At 47.2% G+C, this 20,695-nt stretch overlaps 1 protein-coding gene across 2 annotated transcripts in view; it reads right to left on the bottom strand.

The window, feature by feature from the left end:
• HCFC2 (host cell factor C2) overlaps positions 1–18,484 on the bottom strand; it is a 30,015-nt gene extending 11,531 nt beyond the window's left edge. The window contains exons 1-9 of one of the 2 annotated variants that reach the window (XM_040407984.1): positions 18,268–18,484; positions 9,902–10,050; positions 8,104–8,264; positions 6,347–6,555; positions 5,260–5,344; positions 4,521–4,627; positions 4,214–4,399; positions 3,761–3,994; positions 465–538 (exon numbers count right to left, since the gene is read on the bottom strand). In XM_040407984.1, coding sequence (XP_040263918.1) covers positions 465–538; positions 3,761–3,994; positions 4,214–4,399; positions 4,521–4,627; positions 5,260–5,344; positions 6,347–6,555; positions 8,104–8,264; positions 9,902–10,050; positions 18,268–18,433 — 1,371 coding nt within the window. In that variant the 5' untranslated portion in view covers positions 18,434–18,484. The remainder of the gene's footprint in view (positions 1–464; positions 539–3,760; positions 3,995–4,213; positions 4,400–4,520; positions 4,628–5,259; positions 5,345–6,346; positions 6,556–8,103; positions 8,265–9,901; positions 10,051–18,267) is intronic. The other variant, XM_040407973.1, reaches the window with a different exon arrangement.
• Positions 18,485–20,695: the final 2,211 nt, after the last annotated feature.

Genomic DNA, 20,695 nt, shown 5'->3' with positions numbered 1-20,695 from the left:
TGCATACACGTAAGATATGCCATAAAAGTCTGATACATGTGGGTAGCACCTCAGGAACTCAAACCCATCAGATAGGTGAGAGGAAGTCTCAGATAGGTGATAGGATAGATAGACAATAGGAAGGTCATCTGTGTTCCTGACAGTAAATGTTGACAAGTTTTGAAAACGGACTGCACACGGATGACGCCCATGTGCTGTCCGCTTTTCTCAGGAACCCATTCGCTTGAGCATATGTGGCAAAATCTGAGTTCATTGTTTATGTGAACTGATCTATTGACATTAATGGGTAGGTGTTCAGTCCAGGTGCTTTCCGTTCTACACTTGGACGGGAAAACTGTTTGTCTGAATGGGCCCTTAAAGTCACTACAGAATTAAAATCTGTCTTCTTGAGGAAATTCAGCAACTCACTTCAAAGATGGAACAGAAAATAGTCCAGATCATTGAGACATACTATAGAGGCTCACCTGACTGGTCAGTCCGCCGGTGTGTTGTTGACAAATGTCCACTCTGACCTCAGGAGATGCAGGGCTGTCCACACCTGGTTTACCAATATTTTAGAATGTTATATATGTTACTATATTCTCTATTATGCATACTCTAGAAAAAATCCAGTAGAAGACCTTCCCACTACTTACTAATATTGTTACTAGCATATCATAAAACACATTGCATGAAAAGCCCCATGCTTACACTGTGGTGATTAACCCGTAGAGGACCCGCGCCATACATGTACGGCACAGATGTCTGTGACTTAAGGACCTGTGATCGGGCGGGTGCAGGAGATGCGCCCGCCTGATCCGCGGCAGGGGTCCGGCAGCCACTGATAACAGGACCCCTGCTGCATGCGCCGGCATCGGTGAAATCACAGATGCCGGCGCATTAACCCTTGATGTGCCGCGGTCAGCGCTGACCGCGACACATGCGATGTCCTTGCGGGTATCGGAGCTTCCATCGGGTCCCCGTGCTGCTGTCACGGGGACCCGATGGCAGGAAAGGCAGCCCGATGCCTTCCTTAGGCATCGTGGCTGCCTTCCGGGAGAGCCTGTGAGATCCAGCCCCCTGGATCTCACAGGCAAACAGGCTGTAAGTGTATTACAGTGTGTAATACACTTACAGCCAATGCATCACAATACAGAAGTATTGTCATGCATTGTAAAGGGGATCAAACCCCCAAAAGTTGAAGTCCCAGAGTGAGACAAAAAAAATAAAAAAATAAAAGTTTTAATTAAAGAAAAAGAAAAAAAGTGTCCTTTTCCCAAAATAAAGCAAAAAAATGTAAAAAAATAGGGAAAAAAGAAAAGTAGACAAATTAGGTATCACCGTGTCCGTATCGACCGGCTATATAAAAATATCACATGACCTAACCCCTCAAAAACACCAAGCGATCAAAAAGGCGTATGCCCCCCAAAATAGTACAAATCTAACAGTCACCTCATTCTGCAAAAAATTATACCCTAACTAAGACAATCTCCCAAAAAATAAAAAAAACTATGGCTCTCATACTATGGAGACACTAAAACATGATTTTTCTTTTTGTTTCAAAAATGCTGTTATTGTGTAAAACGTTAATATTTTTTTAAAAAAGTATACATATTAGGTATCGCCGCATCCGTAACAACCTGCTCTATAAAAATATCACATGACCTAACCCCTCAGGTGAACACCGTAAAAAATAAATAAATAAAAACTGTGTTGAAAAAGCAATTTTTTGTCACCTTACATCACAAAAAGTGTAATAGCAAGCGATCAAAAAGTCATATGCACGCCAAAATAGTGCCAATCAAACCATCATCTCATCCCGCAAAAATGATAGCCTACCTAAGACAATCGCCCAAAAACTGAAAAAAACTATGGCTTTCAGACTATGGAGACACTAAAACTTTTTCTTTTGTTTCAAAAATGAGATCATTGTGTAAAACTTACATAAATTTAAAAAAGTAGACATATTAGGTATCGCCGCGTCCATAATAACCTGCTCTATAAAAATATCACATGACCTAACCTCTCAGGTGAAAACCCTAAAAAAAAATATAAAAACGGTGTAAAAAAAGCCATTTTTGGTCACCTTACATCACAAAAAGTGTAATAGCAAACGTTCAAAAAGTCATATGCACCCTAAAATAGTACCAATCAAACAGTCATCTCATCCTGAAAAAAAATAGCCCCTACACAAGACAGTCGCCCAAAAAAAAAAAAAAATTCGGCATTCAGAATGTGGAGACACTAAAAAATATTTTTTTTTTCAACAATGCTTTATTATGTAAAACTGAAACAAACCATAGCCATATTTGGTATTGCCGCGTTCGTAACATGCTCTATAAAAATACCACATGATCTAACCTGTCAGATGAACGTTGTAAATAAAGAAAAAAAACAGTGCCAAAACAGCTATTTTTTGTTACCTTGCCTCACGAAAAGTGTAATATAGAGCAACCAAAAATCATGTGTACCCTAAAATAGTACCAACATAACTGCCACCTTATCCCGTAGTTTCCAAAATGGGGTCACTTTTTTGGAGTTTCTACACTAGGGGTGCATCAGGGGGCTTCAAATGGGACGGTGTCAAAAAAAACAGTCCAGCAAAATTTGCCTTCCAAAAACCGTATGGCATTCCTTTCCTTTCCTGCGCAATGCCGTGTGCCCGTACAGCGGTTTACGACCACATATGGGGTGTTTCTGTAAACTACAGAATCAGGGACATAAATACTGAGTTTTGTTTGGCTGTTAACCCTTGCTTTGTAACTGAAAAAATTGATTAAAATGGAAAATCTGCCAAAAAAGTTAAATTTTGGAATTTTATCTCTATTTTCTATTAATTCTTGTTGAACACCTAAAGGGTTAAAGTTTTTAAAATCAGTTTTGTATACTTTGAGGGGTGTAGTTTCTAAAATGGGGTCACTTTTTTGGAGTTTCTACTCTAGGGGTGCATCAGGGGGTCTTCAAATGGGACATGGCAGCTTAAAATTATCCCAGTGAAATCTGCGTTCCTTTCCTTCTGCGCAATACCGTAAGCCCGTACAGCAGTTTACGACCACATATGGGGTGTTTCTGTAAACTACAGAATCAGGGCAATAAATATTGAGTTTTGTTTGGCTGTTAACCCTTGCTTTGTTAGTGTAAAAAAAAATTGATTAAAATGGAAAATCTCCAAAAAAGTGAAATTCTGAAATTTCATCTCCATTTTCCATTAATTCTTGTGGAATACCTAAAGTGTTAACAAAGTTTGTAAAATCAGTTTGGAATACCTTGAGGGGTGTAGTTTCTAAAATGGGGTCATTTTGGGGTGGTTTCTATTATGTAAGCCTCACAAAGTGACTTCAGATCTGAACTGTCCTTAAAAAGTAGGTTTTGGAAATTTTATGAAAAATTTCAAGATTTGCTTCTAAACTTTTAAGCCTTCTAACGGCCCCAAAAAAAATGGCATTCACAAAATGATCCAAACATGAAGTAGACATATGGAGACTGTAAAGTAATAACTATTTTTGGAGCTATTACTATCTATTATAAAAGTAGAAAAATAGAAATTTGGAAATTACTTTTGACTCAATTTTACCAGTGTCATGAAGTACATTATGTAATGAGAAAACAATCTCAGAATGGCCTGGATAAGTAAAAGCGTTTTAAATTTATCACCACATGTCAGATTTGCAAAAAATGCCCTGGTCCTTAAGGTGAAAAATGGCAGGGTCCTGAAGGGGTTAAAGCTCATCTTGGCTAAGGACAATTATACTATCGTATTTTAATACTGTTTTTTTCTTACTTTCTTCAAACCGCTGTGGGCACATAAGACCGCTCTGTGAATGCAGTGGGCCAGCACGTGCAGTGGATGTGATTTCACTGAGGGGAGCAGGCTTTCCAGCACCAGTTGTCCCCGGTGATTCTGGACACAGTTGAAGAAGATACCCTTCAACGGTAGGTAGCTCGTTCCATTTCACATGAAAGGAATTTGTGGTGGCCAATACCAGCTGCACCGGTGAAGGTGGAGGAGGCTTTTCTGAAATAGAAACATATTCATGTATACTGTATAAAGTTGCAGATGTACTGAAATAAACATGGGAGAATCAGAGAATGTCTTTTGCCACATTTTACGTATCAAGGTCCCTGCCAGCAGTTTATGCTGCCCTGTAAGAGGGTGACAGATATCAGCATAAACAAATCATAAATATGATCTAGTAATAAAAAGTCATAAAAACAATGTTGGTCATGCAGGTACCTGTGTCTATGTACCAAAGGTCTTTGCAACAAACTTGGCAATTCCACGCCTTTTTGTAGCCATCCCTTCCGCTCCAGATATATAAACGTTTCCCAATTGTGATGGCACAGTGTCCTGCTCTGGGCCACGGCCAATCCCTTCTATCTTCCGAAGAGTCTGGCATTAAAGTTGTCCACTTCATGGAGTCTAGACAGTAGCGAAAGAAAAGGATAACTCAAAATGCATATAGAGTCCACCCGGAATACAATATATGAAAATCATACACATACCGGACACACAAATATGTTAGAAAATAATTAATACAGACCTAGATCCAAAAAGGAAAAGGAGTTGGTGCACTTCCACTGGCTCTCTTGGGAGGGTGGGCTATCGTCTTCTAACGTCTGTGGTACCCAGCCACCAAAAACATACATTCTAAAACAGACCACAGAATGAACGTCATTACTCACACTTTGAATATATTTCTTAAAGGAGTTATCCAGGCCTGTATCTAACAAGACTCTTTCAACTAACCTGGGAAGGGAAGACACTGAGCAGTACTTATACTTCCATCGCTCTGCCAGTTCTATGATTCCAACTGGGATCACAGGAATGGCCGACTGGCTGTGTGTGGGCTCTGATGAGCTCCTCTTTCTTCTGGTTCAGCTGCATAATTTATAAGGAAAGAGGAGCTCATCCAGTCACGACATAGGAAGAGCGGTCACGTGATCCCCGCCAGTTAAGCAAAATGGAAGGGTAGGTACTGCTCAAAGTGAATTCTCTCCACAGTTTAGATGAGGCTTTTTATATACAGGCCCAAAGAATGCCTTTAATTATATACCTCAATGTAAAAAACTAAATAATAATAAGTAAAGGGGCAAGATATTACCATTTGGTCCTGGGTTCCACCCCCACATTACAACTGATCTCTGGTGGTCCCGGAAGCGGGATACCCTATGACCTTGTCATTATCAGAAGACCTTTATAACAAAAGGGAATTGTCTACAGTGGACTCTGGAAGCAATGAAATTAAAATAAAATGAGTCAATTTAAAAGACTGAACTTACCTATTTCCTATAACATTGGCAGTATGAAGACTTCTGGCTAAAGGAAACACTCCTTTGGCCTCTGGACTGCTCCACGTCATGGTCTCTACAAGAAGCATTAAAATATTAAACTGTTCAAGACCACAAACAGCAAAACACAAGCTTATACTACATGGCCACGGAAGGTGGACACACTTTGTGATATGTCTGGAAAGTCATACCACTATCACAGAAGGGGCAAAATGGTTCTGAGGCAGCTCTAAGAAATTGTCATAGAACTGCCTCCAAGAAAAGCCGCAATCTCAGCTTCTGCATATGCTTTTTTCTTTAACACCCCCGTTTTGCCACTTGAATTTATCCTTCTTTTTATAAAACACTGAACAAAGCTGAGAGGACCCAGCAGTAGAAATGCACAGCTTATGTTTAACATGGGAATACCCCTTCAACAGCTCAATCTGCTATTCCCACACGTCCCACAGACTAGGAGATAGTTAGCTATGGTTTTGCAGCCAACTCTCCTGTGTTCGGCTACTCGCATTGATGTGCACAAGAGAGGACATATTCTCATGACCGGTGCAGGTCCCAGTGGTTGGACTCCCCAACTCCACAAAATCCTTAATAAAAAATTATATAAATTACATTATTGACCAAAGTGTGCTCCATAGACCTTTCAGGTCAATGTCCCACGAACAGAGACGCTTACCGGCCTTCACAGCCCTGAACGAAGCCTTAATAAACATTTTTGGGAGGATTAGTATGATCTAGGACTCGCCATAGCCATAACTGCTCTAATTTTCCACTGCACTGGTTTTGATACATCAACCCCATTGCCTCTATAGTGCCACAATATCATTATTCTTCTCCATGATCCTGTACGTCTTTGAATGTGCCATGTTCCAGCAGAGTAGCGGCTTTGCTGTATCCGGCATAGCCGTCCCGTCCCCCAGGATCCTTATTTACTATAATGGGATCTATCAGAGAGATATTTTGCTGTCTACTCTTTGATTCAGTATTTTCCTGTTTCATTTCTGCCAGGGATCTTTATAGACAGCTGACTAGCCCTGCTTCCTCCCACCAGAGTCAGTGTATGAGTCTGTATATTGCTCACCAATATCTAGTTCCCAAAGATCACTGAGCCGACATCCAGACATTCCACCAAAAATATATAGCTTTGATTTTCCACGATCCTTCCTGCTGTATATCACTGCGGAATGGGACTCCCGTGGGCTAGGAGGGGCACCTTTCGTCTGTGGTATACTCCAGCCCACAACTCCACTTCCTTGACGTAAATCAAGCTCATAAAAGTCATTCAGGTACCTTGCAGAGGAGATATTGAGCGCAGATTAAATAATAAATACATTAGGCTTATAGGACACAATTCACACAGGCAAAGAAAACTCAGCTGTAGGCATTCACGTACTGGAAAAGAGCTGGGATGATGAAAGGAGCTGCAGAAAAGCATGTCTAAGGATATGTTCCGACGTAGCAGCTCAGCGTTGGCTGAGAATTGCAAAAACTGCATGTGGTTTTTCCATGAACTACCGCAGTTTTCAGTGTACATCAACTGTGCTAAGTGCGGCAATTTACAGTAAAATGGCACGCGTTTTTGTCACGCTCATGTGTGGGAGGAAAACACCACACCGAGCATAGGAGGGAAAGGGGATACCAGAATAAGGCCTGGAAACTAATGAAGGAAGATGGACACCTCCTAGAGAAACCCTAACCCCAGTCCTAACAGACTACTAGTAAAAACAGGCCCCAAAAGGTAGGCAAATTCATACACTGGATACCTAGAATCCTATCTCACCCTATAGGACCTTAGAACTAATGTCAGGACTGAGACTACCTGTTCCTCCAAAGGGAAGGATGAACAGGAGTCTCCCTAAGGCCTAATGACAAACAACTGGGAAAGGCAACACACACATATATATAAACAAAATACAAAAGGGAAAGGAAAGACTTCTCTTCAATGAAGCTTTGGAAGCACCAGGAACTCAGCCGAGAACCAAACACAAGCTAACCACAAGTCCAACAGAAGCTATAAACCGCATAGCATACTGGGAGAAACAAAAATCGATAGAGAAGGTAAAATGACCACAATAGCCACACCTGGGGAAAGAAGGTATGGCAAGCACCAGAAATAACACAGACGTCATCTGATCCAAAAGGAAAACATGGCAGATCAAACCACGTGTTGCCAGTCTCACAGATCTCCTGCCACCTGTCTCAGGAATGTCCGTATGTCTTGGTACGTCTGTGACAGTTTTTTTGCTACGCAGCCAGCTGCTACATCTAATTGTATACTTAGACCAATGGGATGTTGCCCAGACCCCCATTCATTTGCTGTATCAATGCATGGGGTAAATGAGTTGCAAAAATAAGGGATATTGCACAAAAAACAATAGGTACACACTACAGAGATGCAAAATTTTAACACTAGCCAGCCGATAAAGAGAGAGGTTCACTTTAAGGAAATACACACAATTTGCAGAATAAATATGAGAAATATTACTTTATGGCAGTAACATTTAGGTTAAAGTGGCATTTTGGTTAGAGCAGGTTATCCCCTATCCACTGGTTAGACTGGTGTGGGTCCGTCGGCTCCTCACAGATTATGGAGTATAGATGGGCGGCGGTGCATGTACACAGCTATCTACGGCAGTCCAACAGAGATGAATGGAGCGGTAGAGTGCATGTTTCACCACTGTTCCATTCCAACGGGGGACAGGGGACCCCACCAATCTAACTGTTATCCCCTGTCCAGTGCACAGAAGATAACCTGTTCTAACCAGAATATTATTGCCAACTGTTAGGTGCACAGTACAGCAGAAGGACATGACAAAAGAACCTGGACACATGATGTACCTGGGAATATTGTTATTGTTGTCTTCGCTCTCATTGGCAAGGCCACCAAACAAATAACATTTATTGCCATAGAGAGAAAAACTGTGCCCAAGACGGGGACAGGGCAGGGACCCACTGGGTAAAGGGTGAGGTTTCAACTTTTTCCATAGCCAACGGCTTGCCTTAGGAAAAACAATAAAAAAAAGACAATGGAGAGTTAATAATAATAACAATCATTTTAGGCTAGTGGCCCACTATGGGGATGCAGACAGTGTTTTCATCTCTGCATTTCAAAAAAACTTTTTTCTGTCAATATAGCTAACTAGCACTATTTTGGGGTAAAGGGTATTTGTTAACTTTCAGTCATTTTTTGGGACAAACGGTAGAAAAAAAACCAGCATACAGTTTCTGTATTGTAGTGTATTATGCATGAAAAACAACGCGTTTCGGAGACAATTCTCCTACCTACTTACATACCTGTAAACCTGAAGAAGGAGAATTATATCTCTGAAATGCGTTGTTTTTCGCAATAAAAAGAATCCATTAATCGCATGATAGTTGATGTGGTCCTTGTCTCCTTGGAAGACTGGGCGCCTGTCCTTGAAGGTTAAGGGACGGTGGCTGCATCCCATACAACTTTTGCGATCCTGATATGCATACATTAGAGTTGTGTCTAATCAATCCCAATCTTTACAAGTGAGCCTCCAATTTACAGGGGTCTGATGATACATAGTGCTGACGTACTGCTTATTTTTGTTTTAACCCTAACAGATACTTTCTGCCTTCCGTTTGGGCTCCTACTTTCCCAATACGTCCTCACATGACCTTCTTCTTTGCTCTTCTCGTCCGTTTCTCACAAGATCTCTCGCATACATCTCTAATACTCTGGAAATCACTATCCCAGGACATAAGACTCTCAACATCCAAACTTGAAAACCTACCACCTGCACTAATCATATTGCCTCCACACAAGCAGATGAGCAGCTTATACCCTCATCTACTGTGTCCTTCCCCTTTCTTCTTTTGTATCGGTCTGTTAATAAATTCATGCTTATTGCACTTGTGTTTTATATTATGTACAGTGCCATGGAACTAATGGGGTGTTAAAATAAATAATAATAAAGATGCCCCTTATCATCTAGGATCAAACACTATGAGAAATTTGGCGCATTTTAAGACCATGTTTACCCTGACAAATTAGACAGCATTAGTAAATCTAAGTGTAAGAAATATGATTATTAATATTAAAAGGGGTGTTCCGAGATTTATTTATTTTTTACTGAAGACCTATCTTCAGGATAGGTCATCAGTATCTGATCGGTGGTGGTCCGACAGCCAGGACCCCCACCAATCAGCTGTTTCCTGTGAGTGCCACGGCCTTCTCTCTGCTTTTCCTATGCCAGTGACGACACGACATAGATCCAAGGGCCTAGGCACAGCTCAGAAGTGAATAGGCTGAGCTGCAGTCTATGGAAGGGTCCATTCACACGTCCGCAAAATGGGTCCGCAATTTTGCGGAACAGGTGTGGAGCCATTCATTTTCAATGGGGCCGGAATGTGCTGTCCGCATCCACATTTGCGGATCCACACTTCCGTTCTGCAAAAAAAATAGAACATGTCCTATTCTTGTCCGAAGGCATTTTCTATGAGAGTGCCGGCGATGTGCGGTCCACAAAATGCGGAATGCACGTTGCCAGTGTTCATGTTTTGTGGATCCGCAATTTTCAGATCCGCAAAACAGATACAGACGTGTGAATGGACCCTTAGTGAGTAGAATAAATAAATCCGTACTCCTTTTGGTAAATAAAGGATGTCATACCTGCAGCTCGTACAAGTCATTGCTGTATCTTCCATATTCCACCATTCCTCCAAAAACCAGAACCCTGGTCCCATCACATATCAATCCATGAGCAGCACAACCTGGCGGTATATCGCCTCTGACAGCTGGGAGGAACCATTGATTTGTTGCTATAAAGACACAAGAGAAATATTGTTAAGGATAATGTAGACCACCAAAGACCTTCTAGCACCTACCTGACATATAAACGGACCTCCTGGTCATACTAACTACTAAGGATATCCTCCCACATTGCAGCAGCCGCGTGTGTGCAACACCACATCCACTTGTGGTGAGAGAGGTTCTCAAAAACTGGTCGCACTATATTTCTCATAAGACATCGTTTTTACCTGAAAACCATGCAGTCATTAGAGGGGTTCTTCAGGATTTTGATGTCCTATCCTCAGGACAAACCACCCTAAGGCTTCATGCACACGGCCGCCGTCTGTATTTTGGTCCACAAAGAGCAAATTCACTAAACACGTACACCTCCTGAGTGCATTCTGTATCTTTCTCACTTTCATCAATAGATCATGACAAGACAAGAATAGGACATGATCTATAACCGGTGGGATGACCACACGGATTTGCAAAAATACGGATGTGTGCATGACCCCACAGAAATGAATGGGTCAGTGAGCTATCCGGAAAAAAAAATTCATATCGCACATGCAGTAAAAATAAAGTCGTGTGCATGAGGCCTTAGGCTGGGCCTTCACATGGTAGCCGCAAACCCGCCCAAGGTTGAATTCAAAGGGAATATTTCTATTTGCGTGCCCTCTTTTGGCTGCCGTCAGGATAACGTAACCATATGTGTAGCAGGTATGTCGATCTACACGCCAAACATACACTGGATTAAAAAAAAAAGGGGCAAAAATCACTTAAAGGGGTATTCCAGTTATGTCAAGTTATCCCGTATCTGCACGATAAGGTATTGGTAGGAGTCAACCGCTTGGATCCCCACCAATCACAAGAACAAGGGCCCCATACTCAGCAGGAACAGCAGGCTGACCCATAAAGATGAAAGGAGCAGCAGTGCGCACACTCAGCCTGTCACTCCATTCATTCCAGCAACCCCCATTCTCATGACCGTGGGGGTCCCAGCAGTCTGACCCCCACCCATCTAATATAATCACATAGGGGATAAGTTTGGAGCACTCAGTCCCTTCTGAGAAGGGTCACCTCTGTCACCGGTGATTGGCTGGTAACATTTCCTGCGTCCAAAGCGACCAGGAAGTGGAAACAAGAAGGGAACACAGGAAACATAGAAATAGGTGCCCCCTCCATATTAAAAAATAATAATTTACAAAACATTTCGCCCATTTTTTCATGTTTTTTTTCTTTTCTGGCAGGGCGGCCCCTTTAACTAGTTCTATATTTGACAAGGATCTGATTTATAAAGAAGTTTTTCATAGGTGTCAGGAAATGGCAGTGCTTGTATAGTGGCACTCCATTACTCAAAGACGTCCATCACAGCAAACTGGCAGTGAATGATGCCAAGAGCTGCAGCATGTTGTAGGATAGGGTACACACTACACTGCTGGCACCTGCACCATTAACTGACTACAGGACAGAACAGCACAGAGAAAGTCAAAGTCACTGGAATAAAAGTGTCCTCATATACAGGAGCTATATGCCCTCTGACTATGGTGACAGGGGCATAACTTCCTGTGCCGTGTATGCCCATATAGAGGCGTTACATACTCTCTGACTATGGTGACAGAGCATGATATCCTGTGCCATGTTTACCCACTGACTATGGTGGCAGGGCATGAAGTCTTATGCCATGTATACCTGCTGACTACGGTGGCAGGACACGTACTGTGCCATGTATACCTGCTGACTATGGTGGCAGGGCATGAAGTCTTGTGCCATGTATACCTGCTGACTATGGTGGCAGGACACGTCCTGTGCCATGTATACCCGCTGACTATGGTGGCAGGGCATGAAGTCTTGTGCCATGTATACCTGCTGACTATGGTGACAGGACACGTCCTGTGCCATGTATACCCGCTGACTATGGTAGCAGGACACGTCCTGTGCAATGTATACCTACTGACTATGGTGGCAGGGCATGACGTCCTGTGCCATGTATACGCGCTGACTATGGTGGCATGACATCCTGTGCCATGTATACCCGCTGACTATGGAGGCACGACCTGTGCCATGTATACCCGCTGACTATGGTGGCATGACGTCCTTTGCCATGTATACCCACTGACTATGGTGGCAGAGCATGACGTCTTGTGCCATGCATACCTGCTGACTATGGTGACAGGACACGTCCTGTTTCATGTATACCCACTGACTATGGTTGCAGGGCATGATGTCCTGTGCCATCTATACCCGCTGACTATGGTGGCATGACCTCCTGTGCCATGTATTCCCGCTGAGTTTGGTGTCAGGGCATGATGTCTTGTGACATGTATAACCCCTGACTATGGTGGCAGGGCATGACGTCCTGTGCCATGTATATACACTTACTATGGTAGCAGGACACGACGTCCTGTGCCATGTATACCCACTGACTATGGTTGCAGGGAATGACATCTTGTGCCATGCATACCTGCTGACTATGGTGGCAGAACACGTCCTGTTCCATGTATACCCACTGACTATGGTTGCAGGGCATGACATCCTGTGCCATGTATACCCGCTGACTATGGTGGCAGGGCACGACCTGTGCCATGTATACCCGCTGACTATGGTGGCAGGACACGACGTCCTGTGCCCTGTATACCCACTGACTATGGTGGCAGGACACGACGTCCTGTGCCATGTATACCCACTGACTATGGTTGCAGGGAATGAATTCTTGTGCCATGTATACCCGCTGACTATGGTTGCAGGGCATGACGTCCTGTGCCATGTATACCCGCTGACTATGGTGGCATGAAGTCCTGTGCCATGTATACCCACTGACTATGGTGGCAGGGCACGACGTCCTGTACATGTATACCCACTGAATATGGTGGCATGACGTCCTGTGCCATTTATACCCGCTGACTATGGTGGCATGATGTCCTGTGCCATCTATACCCGCTGACTATGGTGGCATGACGTCCTGTGCATGTATACCCGCTGACTATGGTGGCATGACATCCTGTGCCATGTATACCCACTGACTATGGTGGCATGACGTCTTGTGCATGTATACCTGCTGACTATGGTGGCAGGACATGGCGTCCTGTGCCATGTATACCCAATGACTGTGGTGGCATGACGTCCTATGTCATGTATACCAGCTGACTATGGTGGCAGGACATGGCATCCTGTGCCATGTATACCCGCTGACTATGGGGGCAGGACACGTCCTGTGCCATGTATACCCGCTGACTATGGAGGCAGGGCATGACCTGTGCAATGTATAACCGCTGACTATGGTGGCAGGATACGTCCTGTGCCATGTATACCCACTGACTATGGAGGCAGGGCACGACGTCCTGTGCATGTATACCCACTGACTATGGTGGCATGATGTCCTGTGCCATGTATACCCGCTGACTATGGAGGCAGGGCACAACGTCCTGTGCATGCATACCCACTGACTATGGTGGCATGACGTCCTGTGCCATGTATACCCGCTGACTATGGTGGCATGACCTCCTGTGCCATGTATTCCCGCTGACTATGGTTGCAGGGAATGACGTCGTGTGCCATGCATACCTGCTGACTATGGTGGCAGAACACGTCCTGTGCCATGTATACCCACTGACTATGGTTGCAGGGCATGACGTCCTGTGCCATGTATACCCACTGACTATGGTGGCAGGGCATGACGTCCTGTGCCATGTATACCCGCTGACTATGGAGGCACAACCTGTGCCATGTATACCCGCTGACTATGGTGGCATGACGTCCTTTGCCATGCATACCCACTGACTATGGTGGCAGGGCATGACGTCTTGTGCCATGCATACCTGCTGACTATGGTGACAGGACACGTCCTGTTCCATGTATACCCACTGACTATGGTTGCATGGCATGATGTCCTGTGCCATGTATACCCGCTGACTATGGTGGCATGACCTCCTGTGCCATGTATTCCTGCTGAGTTTGGTGTCAGGGCATGATGTCTTGTGACATGTATAACCCCTGACTATGGTGGCAGGGCATGACGTCCTGTGCCATGTATATACACTTACTATGGTAGCAGGACACGACGTCCTGTGCCATGTATACCCACTGACTATGGTTGCAGGGAATGACGTCTTGTGCCATGCATACCTGCTGACTATGGTGGCAGAACACGTCCTGTGCCATGTATACCCACTGACTATGGTTGCAGGGCATGACGTCCTGTGCCATGTATACCCGCTGACTATGGTGGCAGGGCATGACGTCCTGTGCCAGGTATACCCACTGACTATGGGGGCACGGCACGACCTATGCCATGTATACCCGCTGACTATGGTGGCATGAAGTCCTGTGCCATGTATACCCGCTGACTATGGTGGCAGGACACGACGTCCTGTGCCCTGTATACGCACTGACTATGGTGGCAGGACACGACGTCCTGTGCCATGTATACCCACTGACTATGGTGGCAGGGCACGACGTCCTGTACATGTATACCCACTGAATATGGTGGCATGACGTCCTGTGCCATCTATACCCGCTGACTATGGTGGCATGACGCCCTGTGCATGTATACCCGCTGACTATGGTGGCATGACATCCTGTGCCATGTATACCCACTGACTATGGTGGCATGACGTCCTGTGCATTTATACCTGCTGACTATGGTGGCAGGACATGGCTTCCTGTGCCATGTATACCCAATGACTATGGTGGCATGACATCCTATGTCATGTATACCAGCTGACTATGGTGGCAGCACATGGCATCCTGTGCCATGTATACCCGCTGACTATGGTGGCAGGACACGTCCTGTGCCATGTATACCCGCTGACTATGGAGGCAGGGCATGACCTGTGCCATGTATAACCGCTGACTATGGTGGCAGGATACGTCCTGTGCCATGTATACCCACTGACTATGGAGGCAGGGCACGACGTCCTGTGCATGTATACCCACTGACTATGGTGGCATGATGTCCTGTGCCATGTATACCCGCTGACTATGGTGGCATGATGTCCTGTGCCATGTATACCCGCTGACTATGGTGGCATGACATCCTGTGCCATGTATACCCACTGACTATGGAGGCAGGGCACAACGTCCTGTGCATGCATACCCACTGACTATGGTGGCATGACGTCCTGTGCCATGTATACCCGCTGACTATGGCGGCATGACCTCCTGTGCCATGTATTCCCGCTGACTATGGTTGCAGGGAATGACGTCGTGTGCCATGCATACCTGCTGACTATGGTGGCAGAACACGTCCTGTGCCATGTATACCCGCTGACTATGGTGGCATGACCTCCTGTGCCATGTATACCCGCTGACTATGGTGGCATGACCTCCTGTGCCATGTATACCCACTGACTATGGAGGCAGGGCACGACGTCCTGTGCATGTATACCCACTGACTATGGTGGCATGACGTCCTGTGCCATGTATACCCGCTGACTATGGTGGCATGACCTCCTGTGCCATGTATTCCCGCTGACTATGGTGGCATGACGTCCTGTGCCATGTATACCCACTGACTATGGAGGCAGGGCACGACGTCCTGCGCATGTATACCCACTGACTATGGTGGCATTACCTCCTGTGCCATGTATACCCGCTGACTATGGTGGCATGACGTCCTGTGCCATGTATACCCACTGACTATGGAGGCAGGGCATGACCTCCTGTGCCATGTATACCCGCTGACTATGGTGGCAGGACACGTCCTGTGCTATGTATAGCCACTGACTATGGAGGCAGGGTCCTGTGCATGTATACCCACTGACTATGGTGGCATGACGTCCTGTGCCATGTATACCCACTGACTATGGAGGCAGGGCATGACCTCCTGTGCCATGTATACCCGCTGACTATGGTGGCATGACGTCCTGTGGCATGTATACCCGCTGACTATGGTGGCATGACGTCCTGTGCATGTATACCCGCTGACTATGGAGGCAGGGCATGACGTCCTGTGCATGTATACCCGCTGACTATGGTGGCAGGGCATGACGTCCTGTGCCATGTATACCCACTGACTATGGAGGCAGGGCATGACCTCCTGTGCCATGTATACCCGCTGACTATGGTGGCATGACGTCCTGTGCCATGTATACCCACTGACTATGGAGGCAGGGCATGACCTCCTGTGCCATGTATACCCGCTGACTATGGTGGCATGAAGTCCTGTGCCATGTATACCCGCTGACTATGGTGGCAGGACACGACGTCCTGTTCCCTGTATACCCACTGACTATGGTGGCAGGACACGACGTCCTGTGCCATGTATACCCACTGACTGGTGGCAGGACACGACGTCCTGTGCCATGTATACCCACTGAATATGGTGGCATGACGTCCTGTGCCATCTATACCCGCTGACTATGGTGGCATGACATCCTGTGCCATGTATACCCACTGACTATGGTGGCATGACGTCCTGTGCCATGTATACCTGCTGACTATGGTGGCAGGACATGGCTTCCTGTGCCATGTATACCCAATGACTATGGTGGCATGACGTCCTATGTCATGTATACCAGCTGACTATGGTGGCAGGACATGGCATCCTGTGCCATGTATACCCGCTGACTATGGTGGCAGGACATGTCCTGTGCCATGTATACCCGCTGACTATGGAGGCAGGGCATGACCTGTGCAATGTATAACCGCTGACTATGGTGGCAGGATACGTCCTGTGCCATGTATACCCACTGACTATGGAGGCAGGGCACGACGTCCTGTGCATGTATACCCACTGACTATGGTGGCATGATGTCCTGTGCCATGTATACCCGCTGACTATGGTGGCATGATGTCCTGTGCCATGTATACCCGCTGACTATGGTGGCATGACATCCTGTGCCATGTATACCCACTGACTATGGAGGCAGGGCACAACGTCCTGTGCATGCATACCCACTGACTATGGTGGCATGACGTCCTGTGCCATGTATACCCGCTGACTATGGTGGCATGACCTCCTGTGCCATGTATTCCCGCTGACTATGGTTGCAGGGAATGACGTCGTGTGCCATGCATACCTGCTGACTATGGTGGCAGAACACGTCCTGTGCCATGTATACCCACTGACTATGGTTGCAGGGCATGACGTCCTGTGCCATGTATACCCGCTGACTATGGTGGCAGGGCATGACGTCCTGTGCCAGGTATACCCACTGACTATGGTGGCATGACCTCCTGTGCCATGTATACCCGCTGACTATGGTGGCATGATCTCCTGTGCCATGTATAACCGCTGACTATGGTGGCATGACCTCCTGTGCCATGTATACCCACTGACTATGGAGGCAGGGCACGACGTCCTGTGCATGTATACCCACTGACTATGGTGGCATGACGTCCTGTGCCATGTATACCCGCTGACTATGGTGGCATGACCTCCTGTGCCATGTATTCCCGCTGACTATGGTGGCATGACCTCCTGTGCCTTGTATACCCGCTGACTATGGTGGCATGACGTCCTGTGCCATGTATACCCGCTGACTATGTTGGCATGACTTCCTGTGCCATGTATACCCACTGACTATGGAGGCAGGGCATGAAGTCCTGTGCATGTATACACACTGACTATGGTGGCATGACCTCCTGTGCCATGTATACCCGCTGACTATGGTGGCATGACCTCCTGTGCCATGTATACCCGCTGACTATGGTGGCATGACGTCCTGTGCCATGTATACCCACTGACTATGGAGGCAGGGCACGAAGTCCTGTGCATGTATACCCACCGACTATGGTGGCATGACGTCCTGTGCCATGTATACCCACTGACTATGGAGGCAGGGCACGACGTCCTGCGCATGTATACCCACTGACTATGGTGGCATTACCTCCTGTGCCATGTATACCCGCTGACTATGGTGGCATGACGTCCTGTGCCATGTATACCCACTGACTATGGAGGCAGGGCATGACCTCCTGTGCCATGTATACCCGCTGACTATGGTGGTAGGACACGTCCTGTGCTATGTATACCCACTGACTATGGAGGCAGGGTCCTGTGCATGTATACCCACTGACTATGGTGGCATGACGTCCTGTGCCATGTATACCCACTGACTATGGAGGCAGGGCATGACCTCCTGTGCCATGTATACCCGCTGACTATGGTGGCATGACGTCCTGTGCCATGGCATCCACAGCACAGACAAGTAGCCGGAACTTTCTGCCGGCACTTTCCACCATTATCTCTGGTAGTGACCACACGGGGACAGCCGCGCGGCCTCCCCGGTCTTCCCGCCTCTCACCTGTGTTGTAGACGTGCAGCTCCTCCGCTATTCCCTCGTTACCTCCCCCAAAGATGATCATGAGCTCCCGTATGACCACAGCGCGGTGTCCGTGCCTGGCGCTCGGGACCGGCCCGGTAAAGGAGGTCACATGCCTCCAGTGTAACTGGACGGGATCAGCCGCCATCAGATCCCGGGCCGTCTGCTCTGATCCCCCGTCCCACAATGCAGCGGGGCGGCGGGGTCACCAGCAGGGCGAGCAGCGGCGGCGGGGGAGGCGGGGACAGGCCTGTCGCTGGAGCGTCCCGTCCACCTGTAGCGCCAGAGACCGTCGGAGGAGGGGCCCTGCTGTCATTTTGTACGGATGCCTTGGCACGTCCTATGCCCTAAGAGGGGAAGGGGGTTGCCACATAGCAATACCCGGTGCTGACAGGAGTCTGTACCCGCAGTGCCCCTGGAGACACAGCTTCAGCCTGCTAGGGGTCTGTCCTTCAGCAGCATCTTCCCTTTTATTAGGGTCCTTGCTGCGTTTACATGTAGCGATTCAGCACACAATCTGGAAGGAAGCTTTCCCTCCTGACAGTCCCTCCTGAGCTGAAGAGCTGTATTTACATGCGGCGATCTCCTCCACAGTATAGGGATCGCTATTGCTCCTCCACATACAGCTGCGTTGTTTCTGGGCAGCAGATGGCTGTTCACACAGGACAATCTGCGGTCCAGAAAGGATCATTTAGGTCAGGTGTAGCTAGGCTTTCCTGCTTCCAGGGCAAGGATTCAGACGTGTCCTTCTTCTGGCCCCTTCACATTAGTTGTGTCCTCCTTCTGGACCCTTCACATTAGTTATGTCCGCCTTCTGGCCCCTTCACATTAGTTATGTCCTCCTTCTGGCCCCTTCACATTAGTTGTGTCCTCCTTTTGGCCCCTTCACATTAGTTATGTCCGCCTTCTGGCCCCTTCACATTAGTTATGTCCTCCTTCTGGCCCCTTCGAAATTAGTTATGTCCTTTTTCTGGCCCCTTCACATTAGTTGTGTCCTCCTTTTGGCCCCTTCACATTAGTTATGTCCTCCTTCTGGCCCCTTCACATTAGTTATGTCCTCCTTCTGGCCCCTTCACATTAGTTATGTCCTCCTTCTGGCCCCTTCACATTAGCTGGGTCCTCCTTCTGGCCCCTTCACATTAGTTATGTCCTCCTTCTGGCCCCTTCACATTAGTTATGTCCTCCTTCTGGCCCCTTCACATTAGCTGGGTCCTCCTTCTGGCCCCCTCACAGTAGGTATGCTCAGTTTGTACCCCCCTCACTGTAGAGTTACGCCCACTTTTGTGCCCTCTCACAGTAGTTATGCCCATATTTGTTCCCAGGGGCGTAGCTATAGGCTCATGGGCCCTGGTGCAAGAGTTCAGCTTCGGCCCCCCTTCTCTCAGTGCTTTCTGGCCAGGGGCAGGGAAGCACATAGCCTTTGTGCTGCCTGAGGCAAAAAATTGAAACGGCATTCCCCCCCATGGCAAATTCTTGACCTAACCCCTTACCTCTATCCAGAGGTGTAACTTGAATAGCATGCACTTTTTATAATACCATTGTCTTCACATGTGGCACAAGGGTCTTTGGGCCCCCTCAGGCTCCAGGGCCCCGTAGCGACTGCTACCTCTGCACCCCCTATAGCTACGCCCCTGTATGTTCCCCCTCACTGTATTTATGGCCAGATATCTGCCCCCTCACTGCAGTTATGGCCAGCTATGTGCCCCCTCACAGAGTTATGTGCTTCTTGTGGCCCCCACAAATACCTGCTTCCTTGACGCCTCGCTCCCACACTCACATCGCCCTGCTGGCTGTGCAGGGGGCCGATTCCCGGGCTTTCAGCGGCTAGGTAGCAGTATGTGTGGCCTGAGTGGGGAACGCTGGCTGAACAGTGAAGCAGGGAGCTGATGGTTCCCTGCTTCACTATGCAAATGTACTGCCCACCTGGGAAAAGAACTGCGGAGCGGGTGCCCACCCCCAGCCTCTGCTCCCGGGGAGTTTTTGCGGCTTGGATGCAAACCCATTCACTTCAATAGGGCCGCAAAAGATGCGGACAGCACTCCGTGTGCTGTCCGCATCCGTTGCTCTGTTCCGTGGCCCCGCCAAAAAAATATAACCTGTCCTATTCTTGTCCGTTTTGCAGACACGAATAGGCAGTTATATCAATGGCTGTCCGTGCCGTTCCGCACGTACGCCATCCGAGTTTTGCGGATCCGCAATTTGCGGTCCGCAAAACACACAACGTATGCATGTAGCCTTACACGGGCAGATTATCGGAAACAAGCGTTCATAGGAATCTGACAATCTCGCAGTGTAAACTCCTGTCTGACCCCACGGATCAGATATTGATTAGGGAGCGTTCACACCTCCGTTTCTGTCACAAGAACTGCTCTGAGGCCTGCTTCTTGTAAGCACTAGTAACACGGGACCT

This window comes from Bufo bufo, chromosome 1, assembly GCF_905171765.1.
Source record: "Bufo bufo chromosome 1, aBufBuf1.1, whole genome shotgun sequence".
In the NCBI taxonomy this organism is placed as follows: Eukaryota; Metazoa; Chordata; class Amphibia; order Anura; family Bufonidae; genus Bufo; species Bufo bufo.
Note: the sequence above shows the minus strand (reverse complement) of the source record. Positions and strands in the feature narration are given on the sequence as shown.